The sequence below is a fragment of the Nannospalax galili genome, unplaced genomic scaffold (genome assembly GCF_000622305.1).
Source record: "Nannospalax galili isolate Female #2095 unplaced genomic scaffold, S.galili_v1.0 scaffold842, whole genome shotgun sequence".
Lineage (NCBI taxonomy): Eukaryota > Metazoa > Chordata > Mammalia > Rodentia > Spalacidae > Nannospalax > Nannospalax galili.
This window is the reverse complement of record NW_008349291.1, coordinates 908,880-935,286: the sequence shown is the minus strand read 5'-3', so window position 1 is coordinate 935,286 and position 26,407 is coordinate 908,880. Positions and strand designations below refer to the sequence as shown.

The 26,407-nt window shown below is 51.2% G+C and overlaps 1 protein-coding gene across 10 annotated transcripts; it reads left to right on the top strand.

Moving 5' to 3' along the window:
- The first annotated feature begins 292 nt into the window (after positions 1 to 292).
- Epn1 (epsin 1) lies at positions 293 to 18,896 on the top strand. 10 transcript variants are annotated; one of them, XM_029570173.1, is made up of 12 exons: positions 293 to 410; positions 778 to 914; positions 3,183 to 3,530; positions 9,227 to 9,476; positions 13,098 to 13,225; positions 13,601 to 13,675; positions 14,215 to 14,298; positions 16,167 to 16,470; positions 16,824 to 16,934; positions 17,068 to 17,154; positions 17,850 to 18,107; positions 18,281 to 18,896. In XM_029570173.1, the coding sequence occupies exons 3-12, from the start codon at positions 3,303 to 3,305 to the stop codon at positions 18,487 to 18,489; spliced, it is 1,734 nt and encodes a 577-aa protein (XP_029426033.1). In that variant the 5' UTR covers positions 293 to 410; positions 778 to 914; positions 3,183 to 3,302; the 3' UTR covers positions 18,490 to 18,896. The 10 variants fall into 10 exon arrangements, with proteins under 10 accessions (XP_029426033.1, XP_008844855.1, XP_017657038.1 ...); XM_029570174.1 differs by lacking the exon at positions 778 to 914 and adding an exon at positions 2,830 to 2,919 and having other exon boundaries at positions 315 to 410; XM_008846633.3 differs by lacking the exon at positions 778 to 914 and having other exon boundaries at positions 13,101 to 13,225.
- The last annotated feature ends 7,511 nt before the right edge of the window (positions 18,897 to 26,407 follow it).

Sequence of the window (26,407 nt, the reverse complement as noted above, 5' to 3'; positions counted from 1 at the left end):
GCGCGCTGTACCCAGGGTTGGGCCAGGAAGGCTCGGGCTTCCACCTGGACGCCCCGGTGCGCCCGATCCACCACTTGCCGCCTCCCTGCGTCCCAGAGAGCTGACGCGGAAGTGACGCGAGGGTATCTGGAGTGCCCGTACGCCGGAAGTGATGATGCCAGGGCGGGCTTGGTCGCGGAAGTGGAGGCGCCGGCTGCGGAGGGCGGGGCGCAAGGTCACTTCCGCTTCCGGTCCGCCGCCGCCTTCGTTTGCTTCCCGTGCGCTCGGCGGCTCCCCTCCCCCGCCCGGCTCTCCGCGCCCCTTCCGGCGCCGCCGCCCGCAGCCCGGCGCGCTCCCCGCGACACCGAGGCCGAGCGGGGGCAGGGGGCTGACCGTCATGACCCTCCGGAGCCCCGCGTGAGCGGGCCGAGGTGAGAACAGCCTGGGACCCGGGGCGCAGCGCTGCTGTCCCGGCCCGGCGGGTCCGCTGTCCGGTGCTCCGGCCCCGGCTGTGCGCGCGGGCTCCGGCCGGCCTCCGGCACTCTCTGGGTGGCAGCCGGTGGCGGCCTTTGTGTCTCTGTGCCGGGTCGGGGTGTCGTCCTCGGGGTTGTCAGTGCCCGCATCTCCCGCCGGCCTGTGCCGTGTTGCTCTGCCTGTCTGGCCGTGTTTCTCTCAGGAAGCTGTTCCTGTCATTTCTGGGTTTCTGTGTCTTCGTGTCCCCAGACTCGTCTCCTCCAGGTGCATGCTTCTCCTCTGGTTTTCACGTCTCATTTTAGTCACCATTGCTCTGGTTCCCAGGCTCCGGGTTCCTGGGTCTCTGGTGTGGTGTTGAGAGCTCTGATTCTGGAATCAGTCCCCGTTGCTTGCTGTGTGTGCTAGTTGGCAGCCGACTTCTGTCTTCTGTCTCCAGACCTCAGTGTCCTAGTCTTCTAAATGCAAGTATTACATCGGGTCTCCGCATGTTAATTGAGTTGGTGCTTATAAAGGTGCCTAACAGCAGTAGTAAGTATGTAATTAACTGGGAGCTCTGGCTATTAGAGATTTTGTTTCCCTTAGTTTGCTGTCATTTGAGCTCCGCCTTAAGAATTTTGCCATATCGTTTGTACTGTTTAATAATTCTCTAAATGAATTTAGTATGAAAACCAGCCTCATCTGAAGCAGGGTCTCATCTGAAATATTAGCTTTGACATGCTGGTTGTTTTCTAACATACTTGAAGTAAGAACTTGGTGTTAAGATAGCGCACCTTCAGAGGCCGCCCTTTTGGAAATGTTTTTCTCTGATAATAATAGCAGACAGTATTATTGAGCACCTACTCTCTGTGGGGCACAGAACCCAGCACTTTATGAACCCATCTTATTTAATCAGCAAGCTTGTCAGGTAGACGTTCCTTCATTTCAGAGTTGAGCAAACTGAGTCCATCACAAGTAGGTTTGCTTTGCTGTAGCTGATGTGGCCAGGATGTAAATGTAAATTTTGTGTTCTTTTTAGTATATCTCATTTTTCTTGTCTTAGTCCGGAACCTGGGGGAGGGGGGAACCTGGAATGAGTGAGAGAGAGAGAGAATTTGTTGTAGTTTTGTTTTGGGCTCCCTGTCTTTCTGTTCTCCTACCTTGCTTCCCTTGTTTCTGCCCCCCCCCCCATTTTCTGTGTGCCTCTTTCCTTGTTGCTCTCTTTGTGTTTTCTCTGTATTTGGGACATCTCTTTGCCTTAGTGTGTCTGACTGGGCCTGTCCTGGGACTCTGGCCACTTTTTTTCACTAGTTATTGTACCTGCTTTCAGGTGCTCTGTTCTCTGGCTTGAGTTCAAGGTAGAGGGCAGCCTCACCCATTGATCTATGTCTTCCCTGAGGTTGGATCATGGTAGGGCTAGGTAACTCTCCCTCCATGGCTTGTTGGAGAGGCATAGGCTAGTAATCTGGACCCAGGCTGCTCCAGTTGTGAGGTGTATGTCCCTGGACAAGGAGGTGACTGCCTATGTTTCCTCCAGCGTAACTGAGTTGATAAGTATACAAGCCCTCAAAAGGTGCTTAACAAGAGGTAAGGGTTGTGGAAGTGCTTGCTGGTGTTGTGCCCTCATTTGCTTGATTCCTACTTTGGGGTTTCTTATAAGCTGTTCTCAGCACAGGTTAACTTGTTTAGGTTCACTTAAATGTGTGTGTCTCAGAGTTCAAGTGGGCCTCATAATTGAGTTTGCTTTGCCATTCACAACGTGGCCTTGGCCCAAGTTTATTAACCCCCAGTGTCTGCATGAAGTGTTAAATGAGGTAATGTGTGCCCCGTGACACAGTTGGTACCCATCAGTGGGACTCCTACAGCCCTTATCTCTCCTCCCTAAAACCTTGAGCTTCCCTCCCTGCCCTTGGGACGCTTACTTCCCAGGCATCCCTCACTGTTCTGGCACACCTCCTCTGGCTCCCTACCATCTCTAACCGTTTCACTGGCCTCCTTTTCCTTGTGTGCTTGTTCTGCCATGGACTCTTGTTCTAGAGGCTTTTCCTGCCCTCTTCCTTGATTTCCTTCCTGCCCCGTTTATTGAATGGTTTTTCTGGGCCAGCTTCTCTGTAGGGAAAAGCCATGTCCAAGCAAATGTAGTTTCTGCCACCATGGGGCTTGTGTCAACCTTAGTTACAGAATCGAGCATATGGGTTTAAAGTCATGAGAGTGACAGTCTGCTTATAATTATAAGCTCCTTTGGGAGCAGTGACCATGATATTTGGGTGCAGGTCTGGGAAGTTAAATCAGAGTCTTGGGGAAGTGTGGATATCCCTGGTAAGGAAGCAAGAACTTGTGAGCAGGATAAAGGTCCTGTGACAGCTGACCAGCCTTTACTGAGTGCCTTCTGTTTACTAGGCCCCTTATCACACAGAGCCTCATTTTGCAAAAGAGAAGACTGAGGTCCAGAGTTTGAGGCCTACCAAGTTGAGAAGAGCTTGAATTGGGGTATGCACTGACATAGTCCGGCCCTTTTGCCCATGACCTATCACTGCATGTTCTGCCTCAGCTGAGCAGGGGCCCCAGGCAGGAAGAAGCCAGGCGTGTTTGAGGAACTGAAAGAAGGATGGGGTAACTTTCAGATAGAGGGTAACAAGGGACGGAGCCCTCTGAGCCAGTCCGCATCTTGTTTACCTTCAGGAGTGATAGGGAAACTTTGGAGGGGCAGGCTCATGCTCTGGGTAACGTTATGTCTCCTTTGTGTTTCCAAGATTCTTTCCTTCCTCAGATGTGGTGATCTGCCAGAGTCTGCTGTGGTCTCCCTCTGTTGAGTTGCCTTGTCTCTTGGTGCCCCAAGGGGCCGGTGCCCCTCAACACCACCACTGGGCACCATGTCGACCTCATCGCTACGACGTCAGATGAAGAATATTGTTCACAACTACTCAGAGGCTGAGATCAAGGTCCGGGAGGCCACAAGCAATGACCCCTGGGGCCCATCCAGCTCCCTCATGTCCGAGATCGCCGACCTCACCTACAATGTCGTGGCCTTCTCGGAGATCATGAGCATGATCTGGAAGCGGCTCAATGATCACGGCAAGAACTGGAGGCACGTGTACAAGGTCAGCGCCCGGGTATGGTCCCCAAGCGGGGACAGTTGAAGATATTTCAATGTTAACTCTTGGTAACACACACAGTCACCCTCAGTATAATGGGTACTGGTTCCAGGTCTCCCACTTTACCAGACCTTGAGGTTGGCCAAGTGTCCCATAAATGGTGCAGAATTTGCATATAACCTATGTACACCCTCCCACTTGCTTCAAGTCATCTCTAGATTACCTACAGCTCCTAGGACAGTGCAACAGTATGAAGTATTGTTATACTTGTTATACTGGGTCACTAAGGAGTAATGACAAGGAAAAAGACAGTATGGGCAGGTTTCTTTTTTCTCTAAATTTATTTGTTTTCTTTTGCTCTCACTATTTTTTCCCCCTAAATTTTCTTTGGATCTCGCTGTGTAAGGCTGGTTTCAAATTTGCAGTAATCTTCCTGCCTCTTGAGTTTTGGGATTATAAGCATAATGTCACTCCATGGGCTTGCATGTGTGTGTGTCTGTGTGTGTGTGTGTGTGTTTTTATATATATATATATATATATATATATATGTATATATGTATATTTAATATTTTATTTTATGCGTATGAGTGTGCTGCCTCCATGTATATGAGTACACCCGTGTCGTGCAATGCCGCGGAGGTCAGAAGAGGGCTTCCGATTCCCCTGGAACTGGAATTAAGGATGATTCGTAGCCACCATATGGGTGCTGGGAATTGAACCCGAGTCCTCTGCAGGAGCAGTCAGTGCTCTTAACCACTGAGCCATCTCTCCAGCCCCACAAGTATATATTTTTTATTCATTTATTTAGATTTTTGAGACAGGATCTTATGGATATAGCTTCAGCTGGCTTTGAACTCTGTAGCTGCGGATGAACTAATCTTCTGCTTCTACTTCCCAAGTGCTGGGATTACGGGCATGCACCACCATGCTTGGCTCTTCCCAAATATTTTTGATTCATGAAAGGTTGAATATGTAGATGTAGAACTTATGGATCAGGAGACACTATTGTATAACATTTTAAGAAGTTTTGAGTGTATCCTTTTTCCCCTTGTACTGTGTTTTGAACCTAGGGTCTCACGTATACCAGGCAAATGCTTTACTATTCATCTACATTTGCAGTTATTTTTTACTCTTTATTTTGAGGTAAAGTTTTCATGAATTACCCGGACAGGCCTTAGAATTAATTGCTCTGTAGCCTGAGTAGGCCTTGAACTTCTCGTCTTCCTCAGTCTCCTAAGTGGCTGGAATTACTTGCCTGCCTTACCAGGCCTTGGCTGTATTTTGCTTTTTAAAACAAGACTGGCACCCCGACTCCCTACCCCTGGTCATTCTGTTTATCAGTGTTGTGGCAAAGGGACTAAGGGCATAGGCTGGGCCAGGTGACTGGATTGCAGTCTCAACTGTGGAACCTTAGGCCAGCTGCTGGCCCTCCTTCAATGGGAAGGTCCCAGGAGTCACTGCTCTTGTGACTCAGGACCCCAGCTGGTGAGTGTCAGAACACCCTGTTGTTGCTGTTTTTCTGCTTTGGATAGCCCGGCCCCTGCCCTTATGGATCCAGTTCAAAATGTACACGGTCATGGATGATTGCAAAGACTTTCTGCTCAGGCAGGGATCGAGACTGAGGCCCAGAGATATAGTACCATTTACATACTGAATTAGAGAATTGAGGCCCATTTCATGCCTATCGCAGTACACCAAGATTGGGTCATGGCTCACATTTAATCATTGGTGAAGTTAGTTACTGGACTTCCTTGAAAGACTAGGTGACGTTTGCCCTCCTGAGAATTGAGAAAAGGCCCAGGGACACAGGCAGGCCCTTCTCTAGGGGTGAGGAGGAGGAGGGACTGGCTTTGGGGGTTTTAGTGCAGATGGGTGTGTATAGGGAGGTCAGTCTGGAGGGGCCCTGGACTATAGATCCTTGCTCATCAGGGACTGGGATTGTGCTGCTAGGGGCATGGAACAGGGAGCCCTTAGGCAGGGCCGGGGAGTCCTGGAGTGTTCGATCCTGACGACTGGAGATGGCACATGGCAGGGAAGTGATAACAGGAGATGCAGGTGAGCCTAGGTTGCTTCGGGGGACTGATGGGGAATCCAGGTAGAGCTGAATCTTGGTCCCTGTGTTCATTCCACATCTCTGGTCCTGGGTTCCCTGTGGGCCCGCCCCTTGTCAGATGGTTCTGGGAAGCCAGCCTTGCCTGATCAGATGTTGCCTAGACCCTGCCCTAGCCCCTCAGGCAGCTTCTGGGTAAGTAGGGGTTGAATTGTTATGGTCGGAGGGGCTGGTAGAGGACCTGACAGCCTCCAGCAGTGAAGGACATCTTTAAAGATAGATGTACTAAAATAAGATTTGCACAAAGAAAAATCTACCTTTCCCAGGTACAGTTCTTTGGATTCTGACAGATACACTTAACTATTCTTAGAGTCAGTACAGAGCAGTTTACCCCAGATTCTGATTGTGTAGTTCCCTCAGCAGGAATCTTGGGGTGCCAGTCTTGTCTGTCTTTTGAGTGCTTGGAAGTACCCAGCCTGTGTGGTTATAACTGGGGCTTTTACTTGCTTGAATCTCTGATTCTTCCTGCTGTGCCGAGGCCCTGCCTGGTGACACTTTGTGGGTCCAGTCACCCCTTTTGGAGAAAGAATATGTGCTTTGGGGGCCTGGCAGGCTGGGAGTCACCCTCTTGATTATGTTCTCCGAGGAATGCAGGGCCTTAGTCTTCCCAGTCTTTATCTCAAATCAGCAAATTATAGGCCATGGGTCAACTCTCATGCATGGCTTGCTTTTGTAAATAAAGTTTTATTGGAACACAGCCAGGCCCCTTCCTCTGTGATTGCTGAGTAGCTAGACAGAGACTCTGGTTCTTTATGAAGAAATGTACTGACATTGTATGTAGGAAGAGGATTAGAACACCCTGTTGTTCCTAACTTGGCAAAACTTCTGAAAATTAACAAGGACTGTGGGTTATCCAGTTGCCCACCTTGAAAATAAGGTTCAAAGCTTTTCACTGAGGTATGGTGCATCTGCTCAGGGAGTGTACAGCCTAATGAGCCTTTGTGAATATGTACACCTGTGGTCTTGGCCTGGAGCGTGGTGGAGGACCTGCTCAGATCCCCAGGGATTCCTCATGCTTTCCTTCCCGCAGGGGTACTGTACTGTCTGCTAACACTGTTCTGGAACTTGCTATGTATGGGACCAGCAGTGTGTGTTCTTTTGGGTCTTGTTTCCTTTGCTCACCGAGTCCAGGGCATTGATTTCTGCCTCTCTGTTGTGTTCGCAGTTGCGACACTGATACTTTTTATAGTTTTGCACCGGGTAGCCCAGCGCATTTATAACAGTTTGTGTATACACCTCACTGTGGCTGGATATTTGGGCTATTTCCTGGTTCATAATCTTCAGCTGCAATTCCAAAGTCCAGAGAGCTACGAGAATGAAGGTTTTCATACTCCATTTGGTGCAAAGTGCGTTGATCACCGAAATGAAATCCTTTATATGTATGGTGTGGGTCCCTTTGGCATGACTGTTGGTGGTGACTGTTGCCAGAGCTCCTTTCTCAGAGTTCCCATGTGTGTCCCTGTGTACGGTTTTCCTGGTCTGACTCAGGAAGATTCTGGATTCCAAAGCGTATGGGCCTCTGGAGTTCTGGACCTGGACTGCGTCTTGCCTTTCCCCTTGGGGTGTAACCATGCATAGAAATCTCTACTTTTTCCCTCTCTCCTCTGAGAGTAAACACCTCTGGGACCAGTTAAGGACTAATCAGATGTAAATACACTTAACGCACCTTCAGAAAGCCTTTACAGAGCAGAGGGTGGTAGCACACAGCTATGATCCCAGCACTGAGGAGGCCAGGGTAGAAGCCTGTTCTTTTTTTTTTTTTTTTTTTTTTTTTTTGGAGATGGGGGTCTCCCTGTAGCCCCAGCTGGCCTGGGACTCACTATGCAGACCAGGCCGGCCTTGAACTCACAGAAATCCACCTGCTTCTGCCTCCCGAGTGCTGGGATTAAAGGTGTGCGCCACCATGCCCGGCTTACTGTGAGTTTTTTAAAAAATATTTTATTTATTATTTTTATTTTATGTGCTTGTGTATAAAATGTAATGCCCTGGGAAGTCAGAACAGGGCGTCGGATCTCCTGGAACTGAGTTAGGGACAGTTGTTAGCTGCCATGTGAGTGCTGAGAATTGAACCCAGGTCCTCTGCATGAGCAGTCAGTGTCTTAACTGCTGAGCCATCTTTCCAGCCCCAAGCCTGTGAGTTTTGAGGCCAGTGTGGCCTACATACCAAAGTAGTGTCTCAAAGTGTATGTGTGTGTTCCAGAGCTTCAGTAGCCCACAGCAGCACTGTGCAGCAAGTTTTGCTGCTTAGCCAGAGCTTAGCTGCTGTGGCCGCTGCCATCTCTATCTCATTTTTCCATTCCATTCTGTTCCATTCTATACCTGAGATCTGTTCTTTTTTTTTTTTCGTCTTTTTTTGAGACAGGGTCTCCCTGTAGCTGGCCTGGAACTCACTATGTAGACCAGGCTGGCCTTGAACTCACAGAGACCCGCGTTCCTCTGCCTCCCAATATACCTGAGATCTTTGAGTTTTGGGGGCTTCAAGAAACCCCTGCAGTCACCCACAGAACTAAGGTGTGGCTTTCTCCCAGGCTAGACTCTCCCAGTGGCTAGACTTTCCATAAATCTTAAAGGGACCATGACTCCAACTTGCTGTGGAAACTGGACCTTGAGCCCAAGTCCCGCCCCCCCCCCCCCCCCCCAACTTTTTTTTTTTTTTTTTTGTCTTTTTGAGACAGGGTCTCCTTGTATCCCCAGCCAGCCTGGAACTCACTGTGTAGACCAGGCTGCGCTTGAACTCACAGATCTCTACCTGCCTCCGCCTCCACCTCTGGAGTGCTGGGACTAAAGGTGTGAGCCACACCACTCCTGGTGCCCCATCAACCATTTAATTTTAACCTGTTGAAAAGGGAATGTGTTTGCATGTTACAAAATAGAGAAGACTGCAGAGGATGCAGCTTGAACAGCAGTGTTGCCTCACCTTGTCCAGTCATCCTGGTCTGGCTGACCTTGGGTACATATCCTTCCTGAGAGAGCCCAGGCCTGGAAGGACCCTACAGCATCACATTCCTGCACCAGGATGACAAGGATCAGGCAGAGGCAGTCTGGGCCGTTCTCCACACACATCTGATGAGTGCAGCTTTCATTGGCCATGTTGCTTTAGATTTTTGTCTGTGGGACATGGGCGTTTTGTGACTGTAAGTGATGCCTGGGTGGAGGCTGCTGCCTTGTTCTCCATTACATTTATTGAGCCGTATTGACATATCTCCAGTTTCCATATGGCAGTCACCTTTTTGTACCAGTGGCATCTGGTACATTCGGTGCTGGGCGACCACTTTTGTCTGGTGGAAGAACATGTTCATTGTGTCTGCTGAATAGTCCCTACTGATACCTGTCCCCAGCAACCCATGATCCCTATGTCTGAAGTTTTCTCTTTGTACAGTTCTTAGCCATGGGCCCATGCACTGTGGCCTCTGTGCCTGACTTCTCTCACTGAGCACAGTGTGTTGTTGTTCACTGTCTCTGCTTCTCTCCTTCTTAGGCCACGCTGCTCTCTACTGTGGACAGTGGGCTGTGGACTGGAACTTGGGCCGCTGCCTTTAATCCGTTTTCCAGTGGTGTTCAGTGTCAGTGACGGTGTACCCTCACCCCACAGGCCATGACACTGATGGAGTACCTCATCAAGACTGGCTCTGAGCGTGTGTCGCAGCAGTGCAAGGAGAACATGTATGCTGTGCAGACACTGAAGGACTTCCAGTATGTGGACCGTGACGGCAAGGACCAGGGGGTGAATGTACGGGAGAAGGCCAAGCAGCTGGTGGCTCTGCTCCGAGACGAGGATCGACTTCGGGAGGAGCGTGCACATGCGCTCAAGACGAAGGAGAAGCTGGCACAGACTGCCACGGGTGAGGCTCGACTCCTACTCCTGGAAGCCCTGGCAGCCCAGGATCTGTCCTCTGCTCCTGTGCGCCAGTCCGGCTGCTCAGCCCTCCTGCTTCTCTTTGGCTTGTGTTGTGAGGCCTCAGATGTGAGAAATTGCACTCAGCTTGTCCATAATTTTGCAAACACTTCCCTTGGACCCAGGCATGTCTAGACTCCCAGGGCATCCAGCAGCGTCCCTGACTCCTAGGTTGGTCCTTGGAGTATCCAGGCAGGTGCATCCAAATCTTGCCAGAGTATTTGGGGTTGGGGAATCCCCAACGAAAGGGTCAGGACAGCCCCCTGCCAGGGACACACAGTCTGATGGAGCTGTCCTTCTGGCCTGTTCCTTATCCTTCTTTGAAAAGAGCAGTGCGAAGGCCCTGAGTGGCACAGGAATGAGGCCAGCACTGAGGGGAGGGCCACAGCAGGGGCATGGCAAGACCTTTGAGCCTCCTTTGTGAGGGTTTAGGATCTTTCCCCATCCTTCTTTTCTTTCCTCCCCTCCCCTCCCTCCTCCTCCCCTCTCCCCCTCCCCCTTGCCCCCCTTCTTCAGAGATCTGCCTGCTGCCTGTCTCTGCCTCCTGAGTGCTGGGATTAAAGGTGTGCACCACCATGCCTGGTTTAGGATGTTTCTTGTAAATGGTGAACTCGAGTTTGGTGGGTGGTCATGATGTGCGCTTAAGAAGAAATCGAAATAGTGTAAAGAGAAAGTCTAATGTGCATCCTATGTTGAAAAGCCATGATCTGTCTAGGACATGTTTTGTGACAGGCAGGTGTGGGTTCTGGGTCATACTGGGAAGTTCATTTTATCCTGCTAGGGACCAGGGCAGGGAAAACTGAAGGAATACAGAGGCACAGGTGGCAGTGCTATATCAGTAAGCACTCACGGAGATGGAGGAGCCAAGTGTTGCCCTGGAGACGAGCTCAGCTGGACCTGGTAGAGCAGACAGAACAGGAGGGAACCTCTTTCCCTGACTCTGGCAGGGGACTTCTGTCTGATAAAGCATGTTTTTGGTCAGTGTGAGCTCCCACTCCAGATGTAGGGGCACAGTGAAATGTGCTCAGGTAGAGTTTAAAGCAGGGAATGCAGTGGAGGGAGGGAAGGAACCTGGGGGTGCTCAGGAGTGACCAGGAGGGTAGAGAACACTAGTAGGGTGTGGGAGGTGAGGAGGGCAGGCTACAGAGCATGGGGTGGGTTGGGTTGAGTTGAGGAATGTTGTTTGTAGCTAGGAAAATGTCTGGTTGACGTCATGAAAGGTTTTCTTTTTTTCTTCAATTTGTATGTGTGATAAACATGCATGTTCACGTGTGTGGGCGTACCTGTGTGCAGATGTCTTGAATGTGCGTCCATGTTTGTGGAGGCCCAAGGTTCCCACTAGGAATCTTCCTCCATTGCTCTCCACTGTGTTTTCTAATGCAGGGTCTCAGTCAAACCTAGAGCTTGCCAGTATGGTGAGTCTTGACAACCAGCTTGTTCTGGGATCCCCTGTCTTATCACCCTAGGCTGGAATTCCTGGCTAGCTGCCACACCCATTCAGCATTTGTGTGGGTCTGGGGACCCAAACTCTTGTCCTCACGCTTTGTCCAATGAGTACTTAGACTATAGCCATTGCCTCAGTTCCCACAGGAGGGCTTTTATTTAGCAGTTGGAGTTGGCCAGGCTTCTGTGGGAGCCAGAGACCAAGCTTCAGTTTTGCCGATCCTGGGACATAAACTTCACCTGGTCCACACATAAATGAGGAGCCTGGTCATATGTTCTGCATATCATGGACTCTGAAATTTGAATTTCTGGCAGTTTGTATACATCTTGACATACTCTTTTATTTTGCTTGTCAAACATTTAAAGAACAGGCTTTGGCCACAGGGCATAGGTTGCTAACCCATGTCCTAGAGCAAGCTGCTTGAGGAGGGGGGAGGGAGGCTGCTATGGGAGTTAGAGAGGACTGGGAAGGACAGGAAGCCACAGGAAGCATGAAGCCGGACAGCTGGTCACTGGAAGGCTCCTAGTTGCTGGTTGATATCTATTTCCCCATGAAGTGTGAGGTGGGGCCACCAGGTATTTGCAAGGCAAAGGTGTGGTAAAGAGGTGGGGGTTCCCAGTACCCACTTGCTGAGATACTGTTTAGGGTTCTTCCCAGGGATGTCTTTATTTTTATTTTTAAATTTTTTATTTATTATTTTTATTTTATGCATATGAGTATATTGCCCGCATGTATGTGAGTGTACCCATGTCATACAATGCTGAGGAGGTCAGAAGAGGGCTTCGAATTCCCCTGGAACTGGAGTTAAGGATGGTTCGTAGCTACCATGTGGGTGCTGGGAATCAAACCCAGGTCCTCTGCAAGAGCAGTCAGTGCTCTTAACCGCTGAGCCATCTCTCCAGCCCCTTTATTTTTATTTTTAATGTGTATGAGTGTTATGTCTACGTGTATGTAAGTGCTGTGCAGTGCCCATGGAGGCCAGAAGTGGGCATTGGATCCGCTGGAACTGGAGGTATGGACAGTTGTTAGCTGCCATGTAGGTGCTAGGATTTGAATCCAGGTCCTCTGCCAGAACAGCCAGTGCTCTTAACTGCTGAGCCGTCTTTCCAGCCCCCAGGGCTGTCTTCAGGAGAAGCCGAGACTGGTCATTGGTGAGAATTGAGTGGTTGGGAACAGGAGCAGATCACTTGCTATGGTATGTGGATCTGCTCTGGACAATTGCTGGAGCTCTGGGTAGAGCCTGCCCTATGTCAGGGATCAAGGACCACTGTGAAGCCAGAAGACAGTGCCTGAGCCTTGTGCCAAGGCCTGAAGGATGATGAGAGGTGCTGACTACAGAGATCAGATCTTAGCCCTCTGCTGGGGGCATTTCTGCTGGCCCTGAAGCCAGGTTCTAACCTTAATATAGTCTCAACCCTTTCATCTTGTCTTGCTCCTGAGACCAAGAGTTCTTGTCCTCTTCCCGTCATTGAAACCGGGCCCTAGGGGCTGGAGAGATGGTGCAGTGGTTAAGAGCACTGGCTCTTCTTGCAGAAGAGTTTGGTTCCTAGCACCCATATGGTAGCTAACAACCTTCCAAAACTCCAGTTCCAGGGGATCTGTATGCCCTTTTCCGGCCTTTGTGGGCATGTGTAGGTATACTTACATTCATGCAAGCAAAACACTCATACACATTAAATATATATAAATTAAAATAAATAAATAAATAAATAAAGTAAATGGAAAAAAGAAAATAAACTGGGCCCTTGCAGTCTGGACAGGTGCTATCCTTCCCTCTGAAGTTCTAGTTGTTTCTGCCAGAGTTGCAGTTCTCCCTGGAAACAGACTTTCCTACTGGGAGTTCCAGCTAGGAAACCAGGGAGGAACCCTCTGGAGCCTGGACCCTGGTGTCCTACAGGGACCCTGGTCTTTCCCTCTCCTTATCAGCAGACTTGCTCTTCTGAGGGTGGGGCTGCCCTTTGCCCCTCCCTGGACTCTGGCTCCTGACCTTCCCATGTTTGGTCCTCACAAATCTTGGGGGCAGGGAGGGGGTGCTGGGAATTGGGCAGTAACAGCCCCATCTCTAGCCATGGGTTTCCATCTCTTGGTCCCTGGTCCATCTTTGTCTTACCTTCTCCCTCCCAGCAGCCTCCTCAGCAGCTGTGGGCTCTGGACCCCCACCTGAGGCAGAGCAGGCTTGGCCACAGAGCAGCGGGGAGGAGGAATTGCAGCTCCAGCTGGCCCTGGCCATGAGCAAGGAGGAGGCTGATCAGGTACCAGGCACTGCAGTGGGAGAGGGATTGACTTACTCTGCCATCCTGTCTCCATGCCTCATCCTCCTTACCTCTTCCTGCTCCTCACTGGAACCCTGGCCTGCTCTCCCTGGCCTGCTCTGTCTGTTTTCTGGTCCTTCCTGTCCTTCATCCCTGACTTCTCCCTCTTCTGGGAGCTGTGCTTTCAGGTGCCCAGTGTCTTTCTTTCTCTGCCCTTCCCTACTGATTTGGGGGAGCTAGTCCCCTTTCTCTCATGATCCTGCCGAGCCCTAGCTGCCTGTCCATCTGCCCCTAGCCCTTTGTTGGCCTGCCTCTCTGCCTATTACTCTGGCTCTGGCTCTCCCTGCCCTGCCCCTCACACTCTCTCTCCCCCAGCCCCCGTCCTGCGGCCCCGAGGATGACGTTCAGCTCCAGCTGGCCCTTAGTTTGAGCCGAGAGGAGCACGATAAGGTCAGCGCGGCCTCCCTGCCCCTCCCAGGGCTCCCCCACACCTTACTCAGGTCCTTGGGTCCTTGCTCCATCCTGAAGTACTAGGTATATTACCCCTCAGTATCTTTAGCTGTAGGACCTTGGGCCAAACAAGCCAGGGTGGACAGCAAGGACACTGGGTAGACCTGCTAGGACTAACTAGGGGCACAAGCACCTGTGAGTCTCGTGTCCCAGCAAGAGGCCAGGATGAGAGGGACCACTTGTGCTTCCTGGGTTCAGGGGGTTCCTCAGCCATGTACACAGCCAGGCCCAGCTGTCCCTTCTGTAGTATCCTACACGCTTCCCTCCCATGGACTACACGTGCTTCTCTGCTCCCACCTCACCTTTGACCCAGGTGTCCCATTTCCCATTCCATGTGTTGTCCACATCCCATTTTAATTTTTCCATCGCTGTTGTCAGGGTGGGAGAGGGTGGTTGGTGCCTTCCAGGTCAGGTCAGCAGCCCTCCCAGAGCTCATGTTCTGAATCCTGCCTCTGCCGGCTGCTTCTGCACCCCCACAGGAAGAGCGGATTCGTCGTGGGGATGACCTCAGGCTGCAGATGGCCATAGAGGAGAGCAAGAGGGAGACTGGGGGCAAGGAGGAGGTGAGTGCGTGTGCTCTGTCTCTTCTCCAGGTGAGAGCTCCTAGCTCCTGCCCTGCTTCCTGTGGACAGAAGTGATTGCCCTGTGAAGTGAGTGCTAGGTCAGAGAACTGCATTGCCCCCACACTGCCCCTATGGTCACTGTGCCTGAAGGAAAGAGGGCCCAGAACCATAGCAGGAGCCTGATGGGCTACAGCAGGACATGGGTCTGTCCATCCTGTTTTGCCGATGCCTCTCATGCCCTGTCTAGGAGACGCTGCAGGTGGAATACAGCCAGTCCACTCAGCCCATGCTTGCAGCTGTGCCGCAGACCTTACTAGGTTCTCCTGGCTTCCCGGTTGTGCTGACTCATTCTTTCATGGCTTTGGGGGTAGACTGGGCTAGGCTGGGTAGGTAGGGCTAGGCCAGGACAGAGCTAGGCCAGGTGGACAGGGCTAGGCCAGGAGGACAGGGCTAGGCCAGGTGGACAGGGCTGTAGGTGGACAGGGCTAGGCCAGGAGGACAGGGCTAGGCCAGGTGGACAAGGCTAGGCCGGGCAGCCCTTCTGTTCTTCAGTGTTAGAACCAGGTGCACTTTTGGGGTCGGGACTGCAGCAGCACCCCTGTGACCTCTTCCCATTCAGTGTTCTGTGTGAGTGTCTTTATTACTCTGTGGACCCTGCCTTCACACCTTGGGGCTAGCTGCTTCCGGATTGGATACATGGAGAACAGATGGCTGCTGGCCATGTGTTTGAGGCCTTTTTTTTAAAAAAAAAAAAAAATGAGGCCGGGCCTTGTGTAAACCAGGCTGGCCTTGGCCTCTATGCAGCTAAGAATGACCTTGAACTGATCTTCTTAACTCTCATGAGAGTTAAGAAGATCAGTTCAAGGTCATTCTTAGCTGCATAGAGTCCAAGGCCAGCCGGGATTACACAAGGCCCTACCTCATTTTTTTTTTTTTTAAACAAAAAAAAAAATGAGGCAGGGCCTTGTGTAATCCAGGCTGGCCTTGGACTCTATGCAGCTAAGAATGACCTTGAACTGATCTTCTTAACTCTCTTGAGAGTTGGGATTATAGGCGTGTACCACCATGCCTGATCTTCTGCGGTGCTGGAGATTGAACCTAAGGCTTTGTGCCTGTGAGGCAAGTACTCTACCAGCTGAGCGACAGCCTGAACCCCAGTGAAGCTTTTTTAACAATCAACAGGGCTTACTCAGGCTGTTCTAGGCCTGAGGGCCTCCGTCTGGCTGTGGCAGTCCTCACTTGTTTCTCCTTCTGTTTCTCACACTTGGAGCATGAGTATGGCCTTCTCCTCTCTCTGGGATCATTGCCCTTGTAGGTTACTGATGGGAGTGAATATATGTGGGGTGGCTCTGGTTAGTTGGGCCCAAGTTGCATGCCTACTCTCGGAACACCAGGCCATTGCTCAAGTGTGTGCGTGTGGACACACAGTACCAGGCAGCCTGCTGCATGGTGGTCACTGTGGGATAATGATAGGGCATCAGGAGCGGTGTGATCAAGGTGACTGGGCAGGAGCTCAAGGAGGGTTTCCTGTGGGGAGTGCTGGGCAGGATCAGCTTAAAAATGTAGCCAAGGCACTCAGTGGGTGAGAAGGCCTTGAGGCTCTGCTGGCCACCAGGGGGGTGCTTAGCCTCTGTCTTCCCTCATAGGATCTCATAGGATCTGGGGGCTGCTGTGCAGGAATGGACTGGGGCCATGGTGGGAGGAGGGTAATCAGAGCCCTGTGGAGGGAGAACTGGGTGGAAGGTTGGGAAGGTGGATGGAATAGGCAGTTTCAGGTTGGAGGTGGCAAGGAGGTGCAGGCAGCTGTGATGGCTCCTGTCTCTGTGTCTGCCTCTTCCCTCATACTTCCTCTCTTCTCTCTCCTACAGTCGTCTCTCATGGATCTTGCTGACGTCTTTACAGCCCCGGCTCCTCCACAGACCTCAGATCCCTGGGGGGGCCCAGCGCCTGTGGCTACTGCCATTCCTGTGGCTGCTCCTGCCTCAGACCCTTGGGGGGGACCTGCTGTCCCTCCAGCTGCTGATCCTTGGGGTGGTCCAGCCCCAACGCCAGCCTCTGGGGATCCCTGGAGGCCTGCAGCCCCTGCAGGGCCCTCTGTTGACCCTTGGGGTGGGACTCCAGCCCCTGCAGCTGGAGAGGGGCCCACGCCTGACCCGTGGGGAAGTTCTGATGGTGAGCATCTTGCAGTCCCCTGGTCCAGGCATCACTTTAGGATGGAGTGCCCTGGGCCCCACCGTGAGGGTCATATGAGATGGCCAGGGCAGAGAAGGCATGAATGCATGGGGCAGGCTATGAAGGGACTTTGGTGCCTGGTTGGACAAGGGATGGGGAGGTAAGGGAGATAGGGCTACGAGCAGACTTCGAGCTGGACAGGTATGGGTGAGGCCCTGCCCTTGGCTGTGCACAAGCAGAAGGGCCTAGATGGAGGCTGGTGGTTTGGGTGGGTTTGAACAGCCACTGATTGAGAGGCAGCAGCTATCCAAGCAGGAGAGGCTGCTCATCCATATGCCTCTTTTTTTCCCTAGGCGGGGCCCCCATCAGTGGACCCCCAGCTTCTGATCCCTGGGCACCGGCACCAGCCTTCTCAGACCCCTGGGGGGGCTCACCTGCCAAGCCTAGCACGAATGGCACTGCAGGTACTGGGCAGCAGTATGTTGGGGTAGGGTGGCAGTCCCTCATGTTAGTGCTGAGAAGTTTGCCTGGGTCTTGGGGTGGAGGCTGAAGAGGGCTCCCTGGTCAGGTGCTAAGCTGAACGTCCTGGTCCCACAGCAGTTGGGGGCTTTGACACAGAGCCTGATGAGTTCTCAGACTTTGACCGACTCCGAACTGCCCTGCCAACCTCTGGGAGCAGCACAGGTGAGCTGCCACTCTTGGCTTCCCAGGAGCCACCACAACCCAGTTCTCTTGCGTTCCCCCCTCCTGCCTCACCTTGTCTCATGCAGGGCCTGCCAGTGCAGCATGGCAACGTAAGTCAAACTCAGCCACCCCTCCTCACAGAGGAGATCCCTACCCAAGTGCCCCCCAGTGACTCCTTCTGCCTCCAGATCATTTACTGAGTGGGGACAAGAATTAGGGAGGTGGAATCAGCATGCTGTCACTCTCCTGTTCCTTGCTTGTTCCTGGCTGTCCTCTGCTTAGCTGTGCAGCTCTGAAGTCAGCCCAGAGCAGGCTAGTACCTGCCTCTACTGACAACTGTACTCAGTACTGACTGGAAAAACCACAGGCATGGGCTGGGCCTTCTTATCAGTGTCTTGCGTCCACAGCCACGTTTGCCTATGGGGGCTGATGTTGTTTGGTTACTAGAGATGACCTCTTAGTGACTGAACTTCCTTTCAATGGTTCTTGCCCGAAATTGGTGCCTCTGGTTATCCTGACACCCTGATTCCATCATTCCCTCTGTACCTGTTCTCTGGAATAAGACCCTCATAGTTTTGAGTCTGGACTCTGCCTCTCAGTCTGTCGGTCTGCAGCTCTGTTCTTCCTGAGGCCTCAGCCTGTTCTCTTTCAGCCTCTCAGTCAGCCCCTCTGAGCTCTGTTCTGCCTCCTTCCAGGGGAATTGGAGTTGCTCGCAGGAGAGGTGCCGGCCCGCAGCCCTGGGGCATTCGACATGAGTGGGGTTGGGGGGTCTCTGGCTGAGGCTATTGGGAGTCCCCCACCTGCTGCCACCCCAAATCCCACACCCCCCACACGGAAGACTCCGGAGTCATTCCTGGGGCCTAATGCGGCCCTCGTGGACCTGGACTCGCTGGTGAGCCGGCCAGGCCCCACACCACCAGGAGCCAAGGCTTCCAACCCATTCCTGCCAAGCGGTAAGTGGAGTGTGGGCTGCCTTGTGCCCTGGGTCCCCCCTGTAGTCCTTCTGGAGTTGACCTCTCATGAAGCAGGATATTTCTGCCCACCTGGGCATATCCAGACACATAGACACTAGATGGATCAGCACTTCCTGACTGCTCCCTGTGTCTGTCATTTTCTCTCCTTGCAGGAGCTCCGGCCATGGGCCCCTCCGTCACCAATCCTTTCCAGCCAGCACCTCCTGCAACGCTCACCCTGAACCAGCTCCGTCTTAGTCCTGTGCCCCCAGTCCCTGGAGCACCACCTACCTACATCTCTCCGCTTGGTGGAGGTCCTGGCCTGCCCCCTATGATGCCCCCGGGTCCTCCGGCCCCCAACACTAACCCTTTCCTCCTATAATCCAGGGCGAGAGGGAGGCCTGGTGCGGCCGGCTTCCCCAGTTTCTGCTCCCTGGGAGATCAGTGTTGTGAGTGCATGTGAAATGGGGGAATCCTCCCCCCAGCGCCCTTCCCCCTCCTGGGGCCCACTCACACTACGCCCTCTTCCCAAGTCCCCTACCTACCTCCCCCCAAGAGAAACTGGACATGGGGGATAAGGAGGGGAGCCAGCCAGAGGAGGACCCTTTTCTGTGGCATTAGAAGGGGGAGGGACAGCTGGGGTTCCCCCCACCCATTCCACCTCCCTCCAAACTCCTGACAACCCCCAATCAGTGTTTGAGCCTCCTTGTTCCCTTCGCACCCCTTGGTGAATCCTTGGTGATGATTTTGGCAACTTAGGGAATAAATGGCAATTCTCACGGGTGTGGCTCCCCCAAATTCCCATCCATGGATCACAAGTTCTCCTAGGGGAGACCCAGGCCTGGACAGTCACGTTCTGATCAGCTGGAAACTTTCTCAAGCATTGATTTCCCTGATGCAGTTCCTGGGGCTGGGTTGGGTGAGGGTGGGAACCACCTGTGGCCTGGCCAAGCGGTAGCCCTCCAGGTACACTCCATTTCGCACAAGTGTTCACAGGCAGGACTCTGGAGGCTCCACTCCAGAGCTGGCCAGGCTTGAGAGAGATGCTGTGGCTGGGGGACCACATCATGTCAGATGGTGAGGATGATGGCGTATTAAGAATTCTTACCAAAAGGTGGTAGATACTGAACAAAGAGTCTTTGCCATCACAGTGTGCTGCACAGCTATCACTGATCACCTCAGCACTCTTTGGAAGCTGTGTTAGTCTCTACTGGCTGGACCTAGGGAAGCACCAGATGCCATCTGTTGGCCATAGCTGTCTTTGTCATGTGCTGGGCCACATTTGATAACTGTCCCAGTGAGTCCTTGGGCAGCCCTGGTTAGGTGGATGATCCTGCCAGCTCCCATTTGCCAACTTTCTGGGGGCCTTGGTGATGGGGCCCACCATATCCATTTCCTTGTATTTGGGTGTTTCTAGGTGGGGAATCTTGTTATTCCCTGGGTCCGGTCCTGGCTACTGGGTTCATTTTCTTGACAGCAATTTCATTGGGTTGGCAGGGTGTGTGTGTGTGTGTGTGTGTGTGTGTGGAGCTAGACCTGCAGGGATGGGACAGATTTGATTCTCGCCTTTCTTGTGGTTGGAGAGGCTGACGGTGAGGACAGATGGTCATGTCACGGCCATTTGCTGTTGTGCTGGAGCCCAAGGGTAGCACCTATCAGTTAAGAATACCCGAGAAAGCTTCCCAGAGAGGATGTGCCCATCTCAGGATGGCCTGTGTGACCTGTGTCCTTGTGGTTTTCCCTGGGTGCCTCCCCTGTAGTGGAGACTGCAGACAAGGACATTATGGGGTCCCTGAGCCTTGGAGCTGACCTGAGGTGGTGTCCTATGTGTTGTACAGCAAAAATGTCAGTGGGTGACATTCACTTTGGTTAGGGACCATTACTTGCTGTGATGTGGATCCTGACATTAATAGCAGGGAGCAATCTTATGCCCAGTGCCTCCTGCAGCCTGGGGATGGAGGGACTGGTCATCAGCAGGGGTTGACGGGTCACTGCCAGTGGGGGATTGATGATGCTGGTGCTCCACATGGGCCAACTAGTCAGTTAAGTAGAGTCAGTGTCTACTTGACTCAGCCAGGGAAGGCAGCCAGTCCCCCCACCCCTTCTTGGAAACTAGATGTGTTGCGGGAGATCCTCCTACCTGTCCTCTGCCAGGCTTTCCTGGGATCCCTCTGCTCTGGTCCCGCTGGAGGGTGGAAGGCCTTTTACCTTGCAGACTGGGTGAGTGACTTCTCAGTTGGGTTGAATTGGCCACTCCGGTCAGACACTGCTCCAAAGGAAGCATGTTTTATGGTTTTGTGCCTCAGCCTTACCCAGTTTGAATTACTAGAAGCAGAGGAGGAAGATGATTCAAAAAGATTCACTGTGTATCCTGGTGGAAAGTAAAGGTTTGAAACTTTGCTCTCCAACTCTTCAAACTGGAAGCCAGTGTAAGAAGCCCAAAGAGTGACGTGGCACAGGCTTTAGGGGCTGAATCCCGGCATATCCCTTCCCTTGTTCCTTACAATCTGAAATACAAAGCAGATACTAAAGAGCTTGTTTTTCCTCATTCCTTTTTCCAGAATATTCTAGCTGCTAGAGTTCTAGCAGATACTGCCATTAAAGGGAGCCCCCGTAAGGCTCAGCACCTGCATGTGTAGTGGTCCCTGAGGTGACCGGATGTGGAATGAGTGAGTGACGGCATGCACGCCAATTCACCGTGGCAGTGAGCATTCTGTGTACCTCATCCCCTTGTAGGATGTTCTGCTCTTCATTGTTCAGGGCTGGGGAGCTGACTCAGTAAAGTCCTTGCCGTGTTACAGCCTGAAGATCCAAGTCCTGACCCCCAGTACCCACCTAAAACCCAGGTGTTCTCAGTGCTCTTGGGGAGAGGGGAAGGGGGCAGATGGCCATAGTCCAGCCTAGCTGAATCAGTAAACTCTAGGTTTAGTAAGAGTCCCTCTCTCAAAAACAGGGAGGCTGGGGAGAAGGCTCAGTGGGTAAGTACAAGTGTGAGGACCTGAGTTCAAATCCCCAGAACTCAAGAGAACCAGGCACAGTAGTATACACCTGTAATCCCAGTACTATCGAGATGGGAGGCTCTTGGGTAGGTTCATCTGGCATACACAGTGGCTAATAATAAAAGAGACCTGCTCTGTAAGGTAGAAGGCAAGGGCCAATAGCCAAGCTTGTCCTTTGAGCTCCACGTGAAATGTGTATACAAGATAAGGTGGAGGGTGGCTGGGGAAGATTCATTTGATGTTGACTGCTGGCCTGTATGTACACAGGTACACATGCACCTTTGTGCACATATGCACACAGAAGATCACTCAGTGCCACTTGTTGGGAGCATAATCAGGAAGATTTAAGATTACCTTAGACCTGGAATAGTTGTGCACACCCTTAATCCCAACACTCAGATGGCAGAGGCAGGTGGAGCTCTTTGAAAAGAAAGTCAGCCCCTGGTCTATACAGGTCAGCTGGGGCTACAGGGAGACCCTGTCTCTTAAAAAAAAAAAAATCACGTTACATACAGGAAGCCTTGCAACCTGGTCTGGAGCAGAGATTTGACTCAGCTCTGGATGCAGCATGGGGTAGGGTAGGGGCAAGGTCTGTGGATAGACAATTACTAAGAACATACTGGAAGGGGGGAATTTTGGCTCAACCCACCTCACAGGATTCTTGCTGAAGGGTGACTAGAGATCACTTGGGGGTCGGGGAGGAGGGTTTGGCATGAAAATCCCAGTGAGATGGAGGTTGAGGGGTTCTTGCTAACTTGACACTAATGATTGCTGGTGCCAGGTTTTACGTCAAGGTCCACAGAGGGCGGGCCTTGGGGTCAAGGTTCAGGGGTGTGACCCAAGTTTGACCAAGAAATCTTTGTTGGGGCTGGAGAGATGGCTCAGTGCTTAAGAGCACTGGCTGCTCTTACAGAGGACCTGGGTTCAGTTCCCAGCATTCCCGTTGAAGCTAACACCCATCCATAACTTCAATCCCATGGGATCTGATGCCCTTTTCTGGTCTCTGGGCATTGTATGACATGGTGAACATACATCCATGCAGGCAAAACTCATACATAAAATATTTTTTTAAAAAGCATCTACCACACTCTGGACTGAGTTGTGTGTTGCACAGGGTTATGTGGGTGTATCTCAGACATGGGTATTTATTTTTAATTTTATTTATTTCAATTTTATGTGTATGTGTGTATTGCCTGCATGTAGGTAAGTGCACCCGTGTTGTGCAGTGCCCTTGGAAGTCAGAAGAGGCTGTCGGATCCCCTGGGACTGGAGTTACGGACAGTTGTTATCTGCCATGTGGGTGCTGGGATTCGAACCCGGGTCTTCTGCAAGAACAACCAGTGTTATTAACCACTGACATTTCTCCAGCCCCAGACATGGGTATTTATGCATAGGGCTGGAGTGGACAAATCTCCCTCTTCTTCCTCTGTTGCAGAGGTCTCCTGGGATGTGGATGGGACAAGAGGGACTCTTGGCTTTTGACTCATAGGAGTTGACTGGGGTGACAGGCAGGCAGGTGCTGTTGAGTACAAGTCTGTGCCCAGTAGGCTGTGCCAGGATCTACTGGTTGGCATGGGAAATTGCCGAGGCTTGCTTGGTGCATCACCTGCCTTATATATAAGCTCCAGTTGGATCCTGGACATGAAGTCACTTGCTGTGAACCGCCATGGATGGCACATGTGACTCTCCTGCTCTGTGAGTCTTACTCAAAGTCCATTCTGGAAGCACAGACCCTTGGCTAGCCTCTGCTTCCCTGTGGGTAGAACAGGAACTTGCATTTCCTGCCACCCAGATGCCTCTGCTTTTTGGGTCACTGGTTTTTGCAGACAAAGATTTGCTGGCATAGGGCTTTGGTGGTGGCTCTGCAGTGCAGAGAAAGAAGATCTGGCAGGCCTGGTGCGTGCACGTAGTGACAGCCTGTCTCCTAGACAGTTTGTGGATGCCTGCAACTCCTTTTCCTGAAGTTCCAGGCCACCCCATCCAAAGAGCCTCCCCCTCCTGGGACGTTCTCCATAGGCTTCCAACATATTTTCCATGGAGAAATTGTTCTGGTTTTTCTTTGGTTCCAATTGAGAATGTCTTCATATTTCTGTTTTAACTTTAGACATGTCTATGGTTCAGCCACAGCATTTTAATTTGAATATAATTTCAAAGAGCACTATTTAAACATTGCTCTTTAAATACAAACTTATTTTAGAATATACTTTATTTTTTGACAATTTCATATATCTATACAATGTATCATATCCACATCTACCCTCTCATACTCCCTGAACAACCCCCCTCCCCACCCCCAAGTTCAATGAATGCTGCCTGCTGGAATGATCTTACTGCCTTGGTCTTGTGCAGGTGACTGCAGCTGCAGTGAATTCCTGAGTGTGTTGGCCATGCCATGCACAGGGGATAGGCTTTCACAGCACTCCTTCCCATCCTCTGGATCTTACATTTTCTGTTCCCTCTTGTTCCCTGAGCCTTTATGGTGGTGGTAGTGGGGCTTTATATAGATGTTCCATTTAGGGCTGATTACTCAGTAGTCTCTTATTCTCAGCCCTTTGACTAGTTAAGAGTCTCTGTTTTAACAGCTGCCTACTGCAGAAAGGGTCAAAGTTGAGAGCAGCACTCATCTATGAGTATAAACATACTTAAAAGGCAGCTTGATAGGGGGCTGGAGAGATGGCTCAGAGATTAGCACTTGCCACTTGTTGCTCTTGCAGAGGACCTGGGTTCAGTTCCCAGCACCCACATGGTGACTCACAACCATCTATTACTTCAGTTACAGGGGAAATAACATCCACTTATGGCCTCTGCAGGCAGCAGGCATAAACCACCTATACATAAAATGAATCCTTAAAAGGCCATTTGACAACATTTAGCAAGATAGTAGTAGGTTTTCCCCCGTTAAGGCCCAAGTCCTCCTGAGCCATGGACTTTTGACCAGGTTTACAGTACTAGTATGCATTTCCTCCTGTGGAGCAGACCAGAAATCCAAAAAAAAAAAAAAAAAAAAAAAATCCAATGGTTCATTATTCCCATAACTTTCATGCCACTATAGCACCAGCTGGCATATCTTGTCAGCCAGTATTGTAGCATTCAGGGCTCACCAATAGGTAATACCACTGAAAAATAGAAACTTTTAGGATTTATTTATTTTTTTGAGACAAGGTCTCAAACACCAATCCCCCTGCCTCTGCCTCCCAAGTGCTGGGATTAAAGGTGGGCACCACCACACCCGACTCAGCCCACAAATTTTTTAAAAAATATTTTTATTTTGTATGTATGAGTGTATTGCTTGCATGTGTGTAAGTGCATCCATGTCATGTAATGCCCGCGGAGGACAGAAGAGGCTGTCGGATCCCCCTGGAATTGGAGCTATGGACAGTTGTTAGCTGCCATGTGGGTGCTGGGAATCGAACCTGGGTTTTCTGCAAGAGCAGTCAGTGCTCTTAACGGCTGAGTCATCTCTTCAGCCTGCCCACAATTTTTTTTTTTTTTGTCTTTTTGAAGACGGGTCTCCCTGTAGCCCCAGCAGTCCTGGAACTCACGATGTAGACCAGGCTGGCCTTGAACTCACAGAGATCCGCCTGCCTCTGCCTCTCAAGTGCTGGGACTACAGGCATGAGCCACCACGCCCGGCTATGCCCGCCCACAAATTTTTAAAGATGCTTTTATTGTCCTGTGGTGCTGGGGATCCAAATCAAGGATCCCAGCTGCACCCCCCACACACACATCCCCCCATGCCAGGCAAGCAAGCACTTTACCATAGAACTATGCTACAGCTCTTAGTGGATGCTAAGTGAACTATGGGCTTGATAGAGCACTGAAGCCCTGGGTTCAACCCCTAGGACCTCACCTTCTGTGCAAATCGAGTGCACAGAACCTGAGTATCATACCCAGAGCAGCCTGGAGATTGCCATGTCCAGCTTCTCCCTCAACAGGCAACTCCCTTACTTCTGTAGCTCCAGCAGGGCCCCCCTCTGATGGAGGATTAAAGAATTGTAATTTTAATTCCTAGCGACTGTTGGGTGTGACTATTAAGAGCTGCGTCTATGTCTATGATGTATTCATGAGGAAAGCCTCCCTCTGCAGTTAACCCGATGTGCCAGGAGAGGTGGTGCAGTCCTGTAGTCCCAGTTAGTTGAGAAGTTGAGGCTGGAGAGCTGTAAGTTCAAGACCAGCCCAGAACACTTAGTGAGACTGTTCCAGTATAAAAGAGAAAGAAGAAGAAGAAAAAAAAAGGATATAGCTCAGTGGTATAGTGCTTACCTACTATGTGTGAGGCTGACCCTAGGTTTCAGTGTTTTCACACTTATTTTTATGTGTATGAATGTTTTGCCTGCATGATGTCGGTGTCTGAGGAGACCAGAAGAGGGTGTAGGAGCCTCTGGAACTGCAGTTAGCAATGGTTGTTAGCCACCGTGTGGGTGCTGGGATCTGAACCTGAGTCCTCTGTAAGAACAGCCAGTGTTCTTAACCATTGAGGCATTTCTCCATCTTAAGACCCTAGCTTTAATCTGTAGTAGTGGCCCTCCAAATGTTCAAAGAAAAGGTGACTAGGAGGAAGCTTGTAAAGTAACTTGCAGAATGGCCTCTGGCAGTTCTCGATGACTAGTCTAACCTTTACCCTAACTAAGTGCCATGAACTCCATGTCTGGAGAAGGTGGGCTCCTTATGTCACAGAGAGTGGTGTCACAGGTGGGCATGGCAATCCAGGTAGCCAGAGTGTGGGTTTACAATGGGGGGGTGTGGTACTGGGGTCCCCAGAGACATCTGGGTTTCCATCTTACTCAGAATGTTAGAGTGGGTACTACAGAAATTAAGGTCTGAGGCATTAATGTCCTAGCCAGGCCCTCCTGTCCTCACTGGCACAACTGTTTCATTTTATTCTTTTAATTAATGTTTTTGAGTTTTGTATGCATGCATGAGTGCAGGCATGCATGTACTATGGTGTGCACATGGAGGTCTGAGAACAGCTCTTGGGAGTTTGTTCTTGCCTTCCACCTTAGGCACAGTCTCTTGTTTCTGCTGCTGCTCTGTGTCCTCAGGGTTAGCTAGTCTAGGAATTTCTGGGCATTTTTACTGTCTGCCTTTCATCTCACTGTAGGAGTGAGTGCTGGAGTTCCAGATGTGCACTACCACATTTTACATGTGTTCGGAGATCAAACTTAGGTTGTTGGGCTTTAAAAAAAAAACAATTTTTGCCAGGTGTGGTGGAGCACACCTTTAATCCCAGCATTTGGGAGACAGAGGCAGGCGGATCTCTGTGAGATCAAGGCCAGCCTGGTCTACATAGTTCCAGGGCTG

Coding starts and splice junctions, on each gene's coding strand:
- Epn1 (XM_017801547.2), top strand. CDS start 3,303: ATGTCGACCTCATCGCTACGACGTCAGATGAAGAATATTGTTCACAAC. Junction 3,531..9,226: donor ACTGGAGGCACGTGTACAAG/GTCAGCGCCCGG, acceptor CTCACCCCACAG/GCCATGACACTGATGGAGTA. Junction 17,155..17,849: donor AACCTCTGGGAGCAGCACAG/GTGAGCTGCCAC, acceptor GCCTCCTTCCAG/GGGAATTGGAGTTGCTCGCA.